The sequence below is a fragment of the Argentina silus genome (genome assembly GCF_951799395.1).
Source record: "Argentina silus genome assembly, chromosome: 5".
Lineage (NCBI taxonomy): Eukaryota > Metazoa > Chordata > Actinopteri > Argentiniformes > Argentinidae > Argentina > Argentina silus.
This window is the reverse complement of record NC_139659.1, coordinates 8,415,701-8,433,197: the sequence shown is the minus strand read 5'-3', so window position 1 is coordinate 8,433,197 and position 17,497 is coordinate 8,415,701. Positions and strand designations below refer to the sequence as shown.

General features: G+C 42.5%; 1 protein-coding gene across 4 annotated transcripts; it reads right to left on the bottom strand.

Annotated features, from left to right (window-relative positions):
* Positions 1-20: 20 nt before the first annotated feature.
* arid6 (AT-rich interaction domain 6) lies at positions 21-8,824 on the bottom strand. Of its 4 annotated transcripts, none has more exons than XM_083670553.1 (7): positions 8,627-8,824; positions 4,643-4,689; positions 3,697-3,850; positions 3,541-3,593; positions 2,652-2,749; positions 2,311-2,473; positions 21-2,220 (listed from the first exon to the last, which is right to left on the bottom strand). In XM_083670553.1, exons 3-7 carry the CDS (start codon positions 3,839-3,841, stop codon positions 787-789), a joined length of 1,893 nt encoding a protein of 630 aa, XP_083526679.1. In that variant the 5' UTR covers positions 3,842-3,850; positions 4,643-4,689; positions 8,627-8,824; the 3' UTR covers positions 21-786. The 4 variants fall into 4 exon arrangements, with proteins under 4 accessions (XP_083526679.1, XP_083526678.1, XP_083526677.1 ...); XM_083670552.1 differs by lacking the exon at positions 8,627-8,824 and adding an exon at positions 5,594-5,782; XM_083670551.1 differs by lacking the exon at positions 4,643-4,689.
* Positions 8,825-17,497: the final 8,673 nt, after the last annotated feature.

Sequence of the window (17,497 nt, the reverse complement as noted above, 5' to 3'; positions counted from 1 at the left end):
TGTACCATCAATTTAAAAGATATCTGTATGTTTATTGTTTAAATGAACATTATTTACAAACATGAAAAGGTTTAAATGAATCCAATATTACTCATTGTAATATTACAAGAGGGAAATATGCTGCATTTGCAAATATCTTTACAATCACAGATTCATACAGTATAAACTAATATGATTTGAGTTTCTCTTGTATAATTGCTCTACCTCTTTGTGTTTAGTCTCCTGATGTTCAGTTTGTTTTACAATTATTTAGCAATAATAAATATGTAACTTTATAAGGCTCTCAATACCTCAATTCACACAATACAAAAAAATCCACTTTTCATCCTGCATAAACTTGTTTTGGAATTATGTATGCCTGACACACACTGTTCTACAGCTAAGTTATGAACAATCTTTTTACTTAAAAAAAACACTTTACTACAGCTTCATGTTCAAAACCCTGAGGAAAAAAAAACTTCATTTAGGAAAATGAACCAACTTCAGTCCACAAACAACAATATTTTTGTGATTAAAATGTTGTAGTGATGCAAAAATGTGTTCATATGTTAGTAAATGTGCTACAATGTCTCATGGCAGAGGCAGTACATATGTATCTACTGTATGTGTCAGGAGGTCTCTCAATCTTTTATGTACAATATATGCTTTCAAAGTATCCAATATCAATATGAGAAATATACTTTTAGTCAAGAATCAATGCACAATATCCACTTTCAAGTGAACAGGAAAGTTGATCACTCCACTCATGAGGAGCTGGATATGAGCCTCTTTAACTTCATAAACTCTTCAGTGGTCAGGGGCATCAGAGAGGGAGAAGAGGTTCACCATCAGCACTGCATGGCCTCCCAGCCCAGACCTCTCCATCCTTCCCTGGGATATGTCAGGACTATAGGTTGGGGATTTGGGGCCTATGTTGTCCAGCTCCAGAGACTGGGGGCTAGAGTGAATCTTGGGGATAGGCAGAACCTGGCCACTGCTGCTGCCTCTGTCTCGTGGATCTTGGCCATTCATGGACCTTGTGTAGTAAAACCTCCTGGCCTCCTGCTCCTCCCATGGATACACGTCCCTGCTGTCCACATGTTGGGGGATGCTACCTACTGGCAGTGGCCTACAGCTAGAGTAGCGGTAGGGGGACTTTGGGTGGAGATCACTGATAGGGGCAATGGTGGGACTAGGCAGGTTCCTGTGCCTCTCTAAAGACCTCTCTCTCAAGCTTAGATCCACCATTGTGCCGCTCCTGTCCTGACCTCTGTGATGATTGTGAAAGTTCAGGTTAGCAAGGTCATCCCTGGAGGAGGAGGAGGAGTCTAAGATAGCGCTGTCCCTCTCTCTTGGCTCTTTGCCTGGTGTTGGACCTGGGGTGTGCTGGAAGGACAGAGGGCCTGGCCTGGAGGCAGTAGGCCCACTCAGCAAGCCTCCTTTGATCCAATCATGGAGCACCGCCAGAGGTATCTGGATCTCCATCCTGCCCCCAGACTCTCTGGGGGGACTGGGCAGAGCACGGCTGAGATTGAGAGGCCCTGGACTGGTTTTGGGATTCTCCACTCTCCCCTCCCTAGACCAGTCTGGGTACTCCATTGTCAATGCTCTGGGAATTTGAACCATGGCCGGGGTGCTTTCCCTTCGGCTGTGCAGGGATGGAGGGCTGGGGGACTCAGCGGAGGCAGGGGCGGAGCTCTGGGAGGACCATGTGGAGGAGGATGTGAGGTCGATGACGCAGCCCTCTCTGGCCACCGGCGGGTAGTTGAAGGCTGGAGCTGGACTGAGCTTCCTAGGGGCTGCCTCTCCTTCTAGTGTCTCACAACCCTCATTGTTAGTCACCCCCTTAGCAGGGTACAGAGTTGAGGCCTTGTTCAGGAACTTAGGAGTTTTTTTGGAGGGAAGTGGGGCAAAGGATGAGGCAGGGTGGCTGGCTGACTCTGGAGCAGTGGCTTTGCAGCTGAGGTTGAGAGGCTCAGCCCTGCCAGAGGAGAACTTAAAGCGGTCTGCCAGGTAGCGCAGGCGCTCCAGGGGCTGTTTGGCCCTCTCTGTTGACCCCTCAGAGGAGGCGAGGTAGGGCACCTGGTGGTGGGGGGCAGGGTGGGGGATGGAGTGGCCATTGGTGGTCAGCGTAGGGCAGGAGGGGACATAGGGGGGCAGAGCTGGGTGTCTATGGTGACAGTATTGATGGTAGTGTGCAGGCATAGGGAGGATCCTCATACAAGAGTCTGTCAGGACGTTCTGATGGGAAAAGCCAGAGAGGTCAGTTGGAGAGATGTCATAGTGTTGAGTATAAACATTGTGCGTGCGTGCGTGTGTGTGTGTGTGTACCTGGTGCAGAGATGTTTGGTGAGGTCTATAAGACATGCTGCGTTTAGCTCCCCTTGGGCAATCCTCCTCCTCACTGTTGTAATATGTGCGTTTCTGCTGGCGCTGTGGAATGACCTCCATGTAGTCACCACCTTTCAAATGACATTCAAATGGCAGAAGCAGCCTGTGGAAAAAGCTACTTTAGAGAACAACATACTTGACACATACCACATTCATTTAATTCTCTGCAAACACAAACAATGCTTTACTGACAAGGGCTTGATTGACAATCTGGGCTACCTGCTATCCAACACTATTCTGTCACTATTCTATCTCTCATGCACTCACACTCTCAAACTCACTTCTCGTAGTGTCTGCGGGTGCAGGTGGCTGCGCTGGTGCTCCGAGGGTTCCCTCCCAGAGTGTTGTACACCTGCTTCCACAACTGCTGGGAAGTGACCTGGTAGAAATGAAATGTTCAAAAGCTGATTTCAAACAAAACATATTGTAATGTTACTGTTAGTGCTGTTAAGCATCAAGCTTGCATGCAGGTAACATGCACGTTTCATTAGATACACTGTACCATGCCACATTTCTGTATCATTCATTTAGCACTAATGATTTCCTCATGTTGCTGCCACACATATTGGATATACACTCACTGAACACTTTATTAGGAACACTATACTAATACTGGGTAGGGCCTCCCTTTGCTCTCAAAACAGCCTCAATTATTCATGGCATTGATTCCACAAGATGTTTCAAACATTCCTTTGAGATTCTGGTCCATGATGACATAATTGCATCACGCAATTCCTGCAGATTTTTCGTGAAGGGACGCACATGGTCAGCAACTACTCAAATACTCAAATAGGCTGTGGCATTCAAGCGATGATTGATTGGTATTAACAGGCCCGAAGTGTGCCAAGAAAACATTTCCCACACCATTACACCACCTCCACCATGAGAAGGTGTACAGGTGTTACTAATAAAGTGCTCAGTGAGTGTAGTTACTTCAGTATACAGCAGCAACAAAAATATTAGCTGTCTGATGACTGATTATTGATAGACAGACAGATTATCAGATCATGTTTCAACTTGTACTAACCTGTGTTTACTGTCACAGATAACTGCTCATAACTTTATAGCTATAAAGTGTCATTCTTAATCAACTGCATGATGCAACAATACAGAATTATAGTTATGCTAGTAAAAACCTATGGTTAGATGGATATAGTCATGACATTTTACCTGGTGGTAGCCATCCAAGCTTTTCACAGTCTTGTACATCAGAAAAAGATCAACTAGAAATACAAAGCAAGAAACACAGTATCAACAACAGTCTGAGGTGAACAGAGTGTGTGTGTGTGTGTGTGTGGGGGGGGGGGGGGGGGGGTGCACACTCACTCTGTTTAAAGCCCAAGTGAGGGATTCTCTCGATGGGTGTATTTCTGTTCTTCATGTAAAGGTAGAGGTCTTTGAGGAAGGTCTCTTCTCCCATCTCTTCTTCCTGTTCAGTGGACCGCTCCTCCTGCGTCTTCCCATGGGACATGATGTGTACCTAACAAAACACACAGCACACCTACATCAATATCATACAGCATCACATTGTGCATCTGCGTCATCATCTTACATAATTAACCTTCTAGCATTTTACCCCAAAATTTGTCACACATGCACAAATTGTACTTAACAACATTCTTTTGAGGCTCCTTTTGAGGCTGAACACCAAACAATGTGCTTGACTGATGAGGACTGAATAGAATTGCATGTTTAACTGCTTTTTAAACCATCACCACACACATCTCTTGATCTAACTGGTGTTCTCAAAACAGATCTTACTGATGACTACACAACACAAACCAGGTGAACAACATAAACCAGTTCAATGACACAAAGTTCACAAGCCAATGGTTGACTGATGATGGTCAAACATGCTCATGTGCTTGAGCGATGTTTAAACTCAACTGTATGTTTGTCCATGTCAGAGTGGCACCAGTGTTAAGTCCCTGTCACATTGGCAAACATGCCACTGAGCTGACTAGGCCAAAAGCTTCAATCAATCAATGCAGCCAGTGTTTTCTACCAGTTAACCACCTTTCTATATGTCTGTCTGCAGCCAATGCTCCTAAATTATACAGTGTCGCTGTGCTGTACTATGTTCTACTGGAGAGGACCGACACCTTGAACAAGCTATCTTGTCAATGACTTAATCTTCTTAATATGCTACTTATTGTTTACAATGCTGTGAAAGTAATGTATAATAAAAAAACAAATTAATGTGTTCTTCAATATGAACCAAATTCACTCCTCCACTTTATCACAAGTTAATGTCAATGCTGGCAGTATCTACCTTTGTATGGTAGTAGAGTGAGGACCTTCAGTGGAGACATCTTTCTGCTTTTTTATGAAGCAAAAAAAGTCACAGTGGTGCATTTTCAACACAGCATGAAAATGCTTTTGATTTCTTTGACGATTGACACAATTTTCCATTTCTCTATGTGTTTATGAATAAAACCAGAAACAGCAATTTGGTAACTGGTTATCAACACGTCAGCGCTTAGGAGCAATTATATTACTCACAGTAATAACGTGTATGGTTGATGTTTGATAGAATGGAAGACATATCTGTGTTGTTCGTTACCCATTGTTTGGTACACAGTCAAGGCAAATAAAAAACAAAACAACAACAACAAAGTTGTGTGTGTGTGCAGTCGACCTCATTGTCTCCTTAGAATGTTTGAGAGAAACAAACAAATAATAAATACATATAATTATAATAATAGGAGCTATAAAGGGGGAACCTTCAAACAACAACAGAGCAGTTACCCCTTTTTTTGCCAGTTTCTTTTGGTGAAGAGCGGAGGGATGGGGCTGGAGAAATGTAACCACTCTCAAATTCACAGACGGAGCTATGGATGCACGGACTTGTCATCCGTGAGATCAACATTTTAGGAAACCTATATAGTGTTTGTTTACAATTATGTTCTTTACAAACAATAGAATAAATCAAGCTTATATTTTGGGATTTGATGATGTAAGACAGTTGAACTAAGCTCATGAGGCATTTATAAGTTACATATATTCTTCAAGAATTAATGACAATACCATTGATTTAAAAGTCAAAAAATGTATGTACCAATCCCAGATTGCACCTTTAGGCCAAGTACTCCTATCCAGTACTATAACTGGTTTTGATTTTGAATTCAATATTCCCCAAACCACAGTACATTTTCATCAACTTCCCTATCATAACAGTCCACATTGAACTATGATCACATTGATTGATTCAGGCGCAGCTCACCTGAGTTTGTCTGCCTGTGACAGGATGGAGCTGGAGGGGGCTCAGTCTAATTAGATGCAAATCCTGTGTCTACAAGTCAGTATTTCCTCCAGAGAGGTACAGGCAGCTCTCCGCACGTCTCCTCTTGTTTGTCACAGCAAGACAACAGTGTCACCTCTGTCACACACTCACACACACCTGTCCTGTGCACCTTGGTGATACCACAAATCAAGTGCTCCTGGGGGTGTATACCTTGAGTTCTTCCTGCTGGGAATTTCATGTCAGACCAGTCCAACCTGCCTATGGATGCGTGCCAAAGGCTTGGCATTGACATATTCCACATAATTAAGCAGCACATACAAATTGCTGAGATAAATTGTGTATTATTGACACTGAAGACAGTTACTCATGCATTATTTGATTTGATAATAAGAGTAATTGTTCTTTTCAATGCCATTCTCCTGTTTGAATTAACCAGGGAAGTAAGGCCGTAAGGCCATCACTTCAAGTTTAGATTTGTGTTTTTGGATTGTCATCAACCAACCTCTTCATACTGTACATAAAATAAATGTACATTCAAAAACAATCTTGTGACAGGTGTACGGGTGTACAGGTGTTCAAGACCATAAGATTTAATAAGTGGTTATGTCTTTTCACCCGGGGTGAGGCAGTGCTGTTGAACCTGCACTGCAGGTGCTGTTGAACCTGGTCATTAACTACCTATAGGAACATAGCTGTTATAAAGAAGTCGTTATATAGAAGTCATTATGATGGAGACTAATTATCAGACCAGCCAATGTCTCATTGTGTTGTTGAGGTGTGTTGTTTTACTCTAACCATCTTTCGGGGACATTTCCTTATTTCAAAAAGAGTGTTTCAGTACAGGTGCACTGGGATAGCTTTCATGCAAGTCCATGTCTAGTCGATCAGGTGAGCTTGCTGCAAGGCCAAACAGACAGTCTCATCCTTAGACATTCTTGGCATGTTCTGTTTGGGCATGAGCCCGAGTATACGCTGGGTGAAAATTGCAGGAGGGCACTGAGGTGACAGGGCTTAGTCCGGGGGCAGTATCTCTGTCGAGAAAAAGTTTCCAATTGGCCTATGAAGATGGTTCTCTTTCGATCGATTGCAACCAGACAAGTCTAAAATGTTACCATACAATTTAGTGGGGAGGTGTCTCATAAGGTCTCTTGCTGAAGAGACTGTGAGGAGAAAGGCACTTCCTCCTAGCAGACAGTGTGTGGATAATAGGAATTGTCATTTGGTGTCACATTGACACGTCGACACAAGCAGTTCCTTATATTGTTTTAAGCCTCTGTTGAATGATGTACTGCCTTTAAATTTCAGTCATGATCACAGTCTCTTTGCATGGTAAGCTTCATTTCTATCCTTGTCTACTCTATTCATCTGCCAAACATGCCAAACATTCCCATCATTCGATATGATTGCATGCTCTATCTCACTGGCCATCATTTCACTTGTCTTTGACTGAATCTTGCTATGTCATCCATTGGCAGTAGGCCTAGGCCTACAGTATGTGGGAGGGTGGGAGTAGGGATAAATAAAGTTATTTCCCCATATTTGCAGTTCAACGTAAGACTCACTCTTTCATATGTTTCTTACCCTGATAAGACAATAAATCAGACTCAGATCCTAGAAACCGAAGCACCACACTCCCGAATAGACTCTTAAGCCATTTCCTTCTAGATTCCATATGATATTGATTACTAATCAATAATCACTCTGCCACATCTAGTTAGCCATAGGGATTCAGTTGCTTATACCACAAACCGACCACAGACAAGTTCTCCCCTTTGCAACTTCACAGCTATGTGAGTTATGACTGCCTAGCATTGCCAACAATTGCATCCTGGTGAGATTGTTTTGGTCAGGCTGTTATGGAAAGAATGAAAGAGATGAAACTCAGGGCCTGATTCACTTGATTCACTTGCAGTTTGAACTTGACAGACAGACAGACAGCAATTTGGTCACTGGTTATCAACACGTCAACACTTAGGAGCAATTATATTACTCACAGTAATAATGTGTATGGTTGATGTTTGATAGAATGGAAGACATACACTCACTGAACACTTTATTAGGAACACCTGTACACCTTCTCATGGTGGAGGTAGTGTAATCATGGTGTAGGGAATGTTTTCTTGGCACACTTCGGGCCTGTTAATACCAATCAATCATCGCTTGAATGCCACAATCTATTTGAGTATTGTTGCTGACCATGTGCATCCCTTCATGGCTACAATTTACCCATCTTCTAATGGCTACTTCCAGCATGATAATGCACCATGTCACAACGCAAAAGTCGTCTCAAATTGGTACACAGTCAAGGCAAATAAAAAACAAAACAACAACAACAAAGTTGTGTGTGTGTGCAGTTGACCTCATTGTCTCCTTAGAATGTTTGAGAGAAACAAACAAATAATAAATACATATAATTATAATAATAGGAGCTATAAAGGGGGAACCTTCAAACAACAACAGAGCAGTTACCCCTTTTTTTGCCAGTTTCTTTTGGTGAAGAGCGGAGGGATGGGGCTGGAGAAATGTAACCACTCTCAAATTCACAGACGGAGCTATGGATGCAAGGACTTACCATCCATGAGATCAACATTTTTGTAAACCTATATAGTGTTTGTTTACAATTACGTTGTTTACAAACAATGGAGTAAATCAAGCTTATATTTTGGGTTTTGATCATGTAATACAGTTGAACTAAGCTCATGAGGCATTTATAAGTTACATATATTCTTCAAGAATCAATGACAATACCATTGTTTTAAAAGTAAAAAAACTGATGTACCAATCCCAGATTGCACCTTTAGGCCAAGTACTTCTATCCAGTACTAGAACTGGTTTTGATTTTGAATTCAATATTCCCTGTACCACAGTACATTTTCATCAACTTCCCTATCATAACAGTCCACATTGAACTATGATCACATTGAACCATCCAACTGCCCACTCTGTATTGAGAAAGTGACAATTTCCCAAATTATATCTGAACCGAATGGAGCAACTTCAGGTGCAGCTCACCTGAGTTTGTCTGTCTGTGACAGGATGGAGCTGGAGGGGGCTCAGTCTAATTAGATGCAAATCCTGTGTCTACAAGTCAGTATTTCCTCCAGAGAGGTACAGACAGTTCTCCGCACGTCTCCTCTTGTTTGTCACAGCAAGACAACAGTGTCACCTCTGTCACACACTCACACACACCTGTCCTGTGCACCTTGGTGATACCACAAATCAAGTGCTCCTGGGGGTGTATACCTTGAGTTCTTCCTGCTGGGAGTTTAATGTCAGACCAGTCCAACCTGCTCATGGATGTGTGCCAAAGGCTTGGCATTGACATATTCCACATAATTAAGCAGCATATACAAATTGCTGAGATAAATTGCGATAAATTGCCACTGAAGACAGTTACTCATGCATTATTTGATTTGATAAGAGTAATTGTTATTTTCAATGCCATTCTCCTGTTTGACTTTAGGTTGACAGATAAACACCAAGGGAAGTAAGGCCGTAAGGCCAACACTTCAAGTTTAGTTTTGTGTATCTGGATTGTTGAAACCGTCAACCAACCTCTTCATATTGTACATAAAATAAATGTACTTTCGAAAACAATCTTGTGACTGGTTTACAGTGACAGGTGTACAACGACACCTGTGACAGGTTTATAAGGATACTGTTGTGATCTGGCTGGTCTCGCTGGTCTGATTGCAAGTGCTTCAATTTCAAGACCATACAATTTAATGAATGGTTATGTCTTTTTACCCGGGGTGAGGCAGTGCCTCCGTTGAACCTGGTCATTTACTACATAGCTATTATAAATAGAGGTTGTTATGATGGAGACTGAAAGCGCTGATTGATCAGTAAGAGAGTCTCCCCATTGTTCATAAGAAAAATATGCAAATTGTCACGTAGAGAGCTTCAAAATCCCTGAGGGAACACATCACCCATCTCTATCTCTGTCTTCTCTTCACCATCCCTGGTCGTGGGTGTCAGCAGCACTGATAATGTCAATGTGCTTCCCCTGTATGAGAGAGAAAGGACAACATGGAGGATGGAGTGAGACATGACAGAGACAGAGAGAAGGCTAAAGACAGGGTTCATATAAAGCATGGTCTCTTTTGAGTGCCCAAAAATAATTGTATGTGAGTGCTGTATAAGGCACACATCAATCCCATTTCTAAAAGTTACAAAAACAAATTAGAGTAATTACCATTTCAAGAATACCGCCTAGTGAGACAGAGATGAGCTGAGAGAAAAATGAACAGAAGGTCAGGGGGTGCAAAGAAGCCGCAGACAGTTAAGCTCCATGTAGCTTTTTCCTCAAGGCAGACAGAATAGAGAAATGTATTGTCTCATTGTTCTGGATGATACCATGATGGAATATCTCATCAATCACTATCTCTGAACTGAAGTGTACTGCTAAACCTGTTTGTCCTCCGTGTTCATCTACTGAGCAGGTGTATGGTTGTATTACACCTGTAATATCAAGGTAGCTTCATCCCACAAATATGATACCAGTTGTGTAAGAACTGTCCTGGCACCCCACTGGTGGAACGAACTGTCCTGACGCCCCGCTGGTGGAAAGAGTTTCCCACTGCTGTCATGACTGCAGAGTCACTACCAATCTTCCGCCATCGATTGAAGATCCATCTCTTCAGGCTACATCTTAACGGTCCCTCCTAAAGACCTCTTCACCCCTACTACCCCCCTGTGCAAGTTTCTCTCTTGTTAATAAAAATAAATAAATAAAATAAAATAAATTAATTCCTTCTTCTAGCATTGTGACTGCCTATGGCCCCTGGTCCGAGCATTGATTACTTTATCTGATGATGATTGATGGATAGATGATTCACTTACTTAAACAAATGTATTTGTAAGTCACTTTGGATAAAGGCGTCTGCTAAATGCCATAAATGTAAATGTAAATGTGAGAACTAAACCAAAATCAGAGCCAGTGCTCACTAATCCAACAAAATGATGATTGCTAATCCATGGAAACGTTGTGTTGTGTTCACTCTATGCATATGTTAACCAATGCCATCAGAATACATAATCTTGTCATGTGTAGCAATATATCATAATAGTATACAGCAATAGTAGTCAAGATCAAAGCCTGGAAACAAGGCTACAAAGGAATTTCATTTTTTCATTTTTTCATCTTTCATTTTTTTTTTAGGGGACCAATTGTCACCAATACATTTCATATAGAATACCAGGTAGATAACAATGGTAATACAGCAGGGCTGTAGAATAATTTGCTACAGATTTATCCATCTCACTGGGCCTTCTTGGTTTGAATTCAAAAAGACCACAACAAATATACAACAAAATAACATTTAATTGGGCATAATTGTATAATAATGTTTTCCTGTGTGTGTTTTGAGCGCATGACAGGCATCCATTAGAGTTTGATAGGTACTGTACCAGAAAGTAATCCTAACATGACATACTGTATTTCTGTGGTATGCCCTGATGCTCTTCACAACAGACAACTGTCAACAGCTGCTGCCTGTCACTTCCATTATAAAAAAGGCCTATGGGCGGGTGTCTCAGCCATCTGAGTTATGTTCCCTCTCTGGACCTTTTCCAATGTACCTTTATGTATTGCCATGGTGTGGTAACCCTAATCCTGTCATTATCTGGACTCACCCAAGAGATATGCCACAATAAACAATCATTTCATTGTGAGGGTGAATGTTGGTGCGATACAAAGGCACATTGTATGCGTAGAGCACAACTGGGTAGGACACTAGCATTTCAGCCATGCAAATGGAATATATAGATATTAATAGGCATCGTAGGTCACCATTTTGATGTGAGGCTGAAAGGGCTATTCATACACAAAGGAAAGGACAATTGCCAAACCTGTTTGGTAATTATTGAGAGATTGTATGTGCATCATTCCACGTGTTTTGCTCCCTACCTGTGATTTAGAGAGGAGGTCCTTCTCCATCCCATCTTTGCTAAAAGTCATGGACATTAATGTTGAGTCTTGGTCTGCTTTAGCTGAGCTAAGTGTTTTCTCTAGGGAGGAAGATCATTTTGATAGGATGCCCATCATTCTTTAAAACATCAAATCACATGTATGTGTCACATGTCAATCATACTGGTTCACAATGCATTCCATACCTGAGCCATTTGTTTTCCTATATTCTTCATTCTCACTCATCCCATTGGCTGCAATTCAGATACCTGCCATTCCTCTTCGATGACCTCCTCATTGGTTTGCTGAAAGGAGAGTGCAACCTTCCTCTCTGCTGTTCTGATCTGATTGGTTGACTGCAGAGAACATTTACTCACGTATAATTTCATTTGGCAATACAGGTTAATTTCCATAATTCTCACTAAGAGTCTCACAGGTTAGCTCAGGCGCAGATTCATTGGTTGTTAGTTGGTGTATGTTTGTGTCTGTTGTTCCTTTACCATTCTCTCCATCCCCTGTCTCCCATATCTCTCCCCTCACCACCATACAAATCCTGCCCCTCTCTCCCTCCTCCTCCTCTCCCTCTCTCCCCCTCCACCGCACACATCCTTCTCCTCTTCTCCTCTTCCTTCTGCTCCTCCACCACACAAATCCCTCCCCTCTCCTCCTCTTCCTCCTCTACTGCATGCATCTGTCCCCTCAACTCCTTCTTGTCCTCCTCCTCCTCTCCATCCTCCACTGCAGAGATGACAAGGGCTTGTCCTGTGAACTCTGTGTCTGTCTCCAGGTCTCTCATCCTGCAGGGGGTCCCAGGCAGCTCAGGGAGGGGTCAGGAGGGGGGCAAGGAGGCTAGGCTGGGCAGGAAGGTTCTGGAGGGGGAGAGAGGGGAGCTGGGGCTTGACCAAGAGATTCCCTTGGGGACTGGCGAAGGACCCTGGGGTTGGGGAGAAGAGGGACACGTGAGGTTGTTGGAAGAAGGGGTCTGACTGAATGGAGAGACCATTGTTGGGCTAAAGGGAGAGACCACTGTTGGACTGCAGGGCGAGGTGGGACTGGAGGATCTAGACTTCCAGAATATGAATGCAATGTCTGTTAGACTGCATTGGTATCTTCTGAATGGAGGTCTCACTATGAAGAGAAACAGAATGATGTCAGGTAGAAGACAGGAGACATACATGACAAATAAGATATGTAGGATACATCTCTCTATCTCACCTGCGAGTGGGGATCCTAGGGTGAATGAAGCTCTGGAGATAGAGGAGGAGCAGGAAGAGGAGGTGGAAGTCAAGTGCTTGAAAAACTCATTTGGGTTTACAGTGCGCTGAGATAGAAGCGCTGCTGCCTCCTGCAGGATATAGGGAATATTAAACTTCTGCCATTATCAGGGTCTGAATATTGCAAGTCTTAGGGAGTTCCTTTATCAATCAAAAGTAAAAGGAACTATAGCCTGTGATCTAGGGACAGAAATGTAATAGTGGATGCAAGATAATGCATTATTTTCAATAGAGTATGTTTATCTTACAACCGTGAGAACTTTTACAGAATCTGTGCATGTCAAACCAGCTCTCACCTCTTTTTTATGCTCCTTCTGCTGCTGCTCCTATTTATAGACATGATGGACATGAAGACAGCTATGAATGAACACACACACGCACACGCACACGCACACGCACACGCACACACACACACACACACACACACACACACACACACACACACACACACACAGACACACACACACTGTGGTTGTGGTCTGTATATTGCATGCATGTATTTGAGTCTGATTGCATGACTGACCTCTGCTCCTGTATCCTTATCTCTTTCTCGGTTCATTCTTCTCTCTCTCTCTCCTCCTCCTCCTTCCTCTCTTGCTTTATCCTCGCTCTCTCCATGCACCACTTCTCCTCACCCTTCTGCACTCCTCCTCTTTCCTCTCCTCCTCCTCTCACTGTGGTTTGGTTAGGTTGCGAGGAGAACAGAAAGTTGGGTTCCCACTTCTCAATGGCATTCATGTGTTCTTGTGTGCCAGAGCAGTCACAACCCTAACACTCCTCGACCAACATTATACAAGGACTAAATACGTTGGTCATCACAATACAATCCATGCACATAAAGGGGTGCCGAGGACTGAGCAATTACTCACCTCTGCACGTGCCCAGAAGGAGTCTCTGTTGATCTTATGAATCTCTGCAGCAGCAATTGTCCTTCTGTAGTTGGTGACCTTTAGCAGAAGAGAAGAACATGTCTTGTCTGCATGTAACGATTTTGATTGTTAAGAAACAACATTTATTTTATTATTCAAATGTGTTTCTATTGGCATCAGTTTTGGTGGTCAATGTAGCCATCCAGTGGTTGAGAACAGAATTGCATCTCAACGTCACACCACAGCCTTGACCCAGAACAGTTTGCTTCTGTTATGTTCATACTTCATGCATGAGGTTTACACAAGTTATGTTTGGTCATCCCTCTGAAACAAAGCCACTGCAGGTTGTTCATGGTTACCCCCAGAATCTGACAGCTTGAGGTTCTTTGTGATGCAATCATATGTGAACAATGCCCTACGAAACAGACAAAGACAGAGAGAGGGAGGTAGCTCAATATTCAACCAAATCATTGTCACACTACACAGTATTTATGGTGAAGGAGGGACAAATGGTTTCCAGAGGGGTCTGTGAAAAAGGAACAGATAGGGACATTGTGTCCCAAAGCTGGTAGCACGACTCACAACTTACTTGTCCCTCCCATTCTCACTTTTTAGTCCAGCACGTGATTGTACGCAAAGGGGGCTTGCACTGCACTTAACCCCAGAATGGTCAGACTCCATATAGAAGTGAGCTGGGTGGGGATTATGTCAATGTAATGCTATGCGTGCGATCCCTTGGGTCACCTATAATCTAGATCAACCCTAATACAATGGATGCCTTTTCTGTCTGCTGCCACGGGCATTCCTCATGGCAGTCTCTGGATCAGAGAGGGTTTAAAGGTAACAGTTAAGGTCCCACTGGACCCAACGTGTTCTGTCTCGCTCCCTGCTTTAATAATCAGCTCAATTAAATAAATACTGTATTAACTCATGCCTTTTCAAACGCATTCTGTGGAAAATCAGTCGAAGTATGATAATTCAATGCCTCATTTTTGTATCGCATTTTCTAGCCAGAGCATTTTCTTAGTTGATCGAGAGCAAGAGAAGGGTAGACAAAGTCATGTGGTCCCGAAAGGTACACACTCATGTCTGCCAAGGGTCCAGGGAGACATTACCCTATGGAGCACTCATTTCCGGTGACTGGCACTGGCACAGACTCACCAAACATGGTCAAAGCCTCGTCAATAAGCATTTCCGGTCTCTGTCAATGCACCAGGAAGTGTGACACAAAAGTAGGGTCTAATATCAGTGCCAGCTCATTTTTAGCACTTTCACTAAACACAAACTGAGCCTGGTGCACATACATACCATACATAAGGGCCAACATTAGCTGATGGGTCTATAAGGGTTTAATAGATCCTGAAAACTGCATATCATCATTCATACAAGGTGTTATGAATCTCTTGACTAAGAGATTTTTAAGAATATAGTTTTTGTAATGAGTAGACTACATTGACCTTTTTGTCACCGGTTTGTCAACTATTTTAAGATGCATGCACAGCAATTTGAGGAGCATGTTGTCGTCTATTGGTAAGATACAATCGAATTAGGCTACAAATGTAAATGACAAATGTAAAACAAATATTTTGCGACTCAGATTGAAATGAATTGAAGTCTACCGGTGGCTCAAATGTCGGCTATATCACAGCACAGCATATGCAAGCGCTACATAGAGGACTGAAGTCAGCACACAACCTGAAATACAGTGCGCGGTGGATCAGCGGTAGCAGAGTGGCGCAGCGGAAGCGTGCTGGGCCCATAACCCAGAGGTCGATGGATCGAAACCATCCTCTGCTAGATGTTTTTTCTTTATTATTCCATAAGTACGCGTTCTTTAGATTTCAAATGACATCGTGTACTATGTAAGCTATAGGCCTAAAGTAGCCTAATGTTTTCACTACGGTGAAATATGTGACAAGGTTGTGTTTTTCCCATAGTTAAGGCCATCCTGTCTGTTTTTGAAAAAGATACATGCACATTTCCCTATTACATCAATCAAGAATATGTTTTAATGAAGTCATACATTGCGAGGACAGAGTCCTGATATTCTACAACATATGTTCATCGTCATCCGTTCTGTGAAAACAAATATATTGTAGATAACTGCCTTATCCTAACAATTAATTGATGATCGTGGGTTTAAAATATCCTATTTTGCCGTTAGCAGAGATAGGCTGTAGAAATCCAGATTAATTGCTTGCATTTTATCTAAACGGAGACTTTCGGTTGACTCATATATTTCAGGTTGCACGCACACGTTCAATAACACTGTTGGCTCCAGAGGAACATCATTTTTTTTTGCATTGATCCCCGAACTTCAGTGCGATCTGTCTTTGAATGAACTTGTCGACTACCTTAGAACTAGAGAGCGTCTGGTGAGGCCTCTTCTATTGTGTATGTGTAGTGTATGCGTGTGTGTGTGTGTGTGTGTGAGAGAGAGAGAGAGAGAGAGAGAGAGAGAGAGAGAGAGAGAGAGAGAGAGAGAGAGAGAGAGAGAGAGAGAGAGAGAGAGAACGAAAGGTGATCAGACTTGGAACTGCCACCGCCACTGGCACATACATAACAGACCATTGAAAGGGTGGGCACTGCTGGGAAGTTCAGCTGAGCTCTTCTATAATTGTAGCGTTGAAGACTACAGTACCCATAAGGCTGTGTTGTGTAACTTCCTGGTTGTCTGAGTAAACATGTTTTACAGCTAAGTCCACGGCATCCCCGTCTCCTGATACATGGGGTCAGAAGGTAGAAAAGAACCACGTTGTTTTCTGGTATGAATAGCAGAGTGTTTTTCTCAGGACATTGCTGTGAAATTCAGAAACAGAGACATTGTGCAACATAGCGAAGAGATGCATGCTGCTAGCAAGACAGGACGAGTCAATCTGTGCGCATGAGCATGCTGCGTTTGTGTTCCCGGGGTTACTAGGCAACGGTCCCCTCGCGCTGATACACACACAGACTGGAGAGGCAGAAATGGCAGAAGTGACAGCTGTGCAGATTACCCATCCAGAGCCCCAATATGGCAGAATGGCCAAAATGGATCAGAATATTTGAAAGATTTCGTCTGGCATCAGGGTTAAATGCAAAGCCAGAAGAATATCAGGTTAATTCACTCCTGTAGGTTATGGGAGATATAGCTGAGCTGACGATATTTTGGTAGTGTTAGCATTAACTGATGCAGATAAAAATAAATATGATGCTGTCAAAGAAGCATTTGATAAGCACGGTATAGGAAAACAAAATTGTATTTTTGAGAGAGCTCAATTTAACATGAGATGCCAAAATGATGGAGAAAGTGCAGAGACATTCATCTCAGCAGTACATACGATCGCAGAATATTGTAACTTTGGAGTACTAAAAGAATAATGTTGAGGTATCAGACAGAATGTTGAGGTATCAGACTGAATGTTGAGGTATCAGACAGAATGTTAGGGTTAGGGTTAAGGTTGACTTGTTGTTGAGCGAGAGCAAATTCCCAAAGCATTTCACTGTCAATTACGGCTGTATGCGATGTACGTGACAAATAAAATGTTATTTGATTTGATTTGGTTATTATTATTATTATTATTTATTTTATTATTATTATTATTATTATTATTATTATTATTATTATTATTATTATTTATTTATTATTATTATTATTATTTTTATTTTTTTTCGGGTGGGGGTTGGGGGGGCTAGGGTTAATTTTGTATTGGATGAGGAAGGAAGGGCGTATGCAAGCAGCGCACTACAACCTACAACACCACTCCATACCACTTATAGAACTCGGATTTGGACAGAAAGTATGGATCACCACTGAGCAGACTCCAGGCTCACTACTGAGTAATGCCGCAAC

Bases quoted from the DNA above. Each gene is read 5' to 3' on its own strand.
- arid6 (XM_083670553.1), bottom strand. From the start codon at position 3,841: ATGTCCCATGGGAAGACGCAGGAGGAGCGGTCCACTGAACAGGAAGAA. The intron at 3,594-3,696 runs GTGAGTGTGCAC...TTGTATTTCTAG, and splicing joins TCACTTGGGCTTTAAACAGA to TTGATCTTTTTCTGATGTAC. The intron at 2,750-3,540 runs GTAAAATGTCAT...CATTTCTACCAG, and splicing joins GCTTGGATGGCTACCACCAG to GTCACTTCCCAGCAGTTGTG.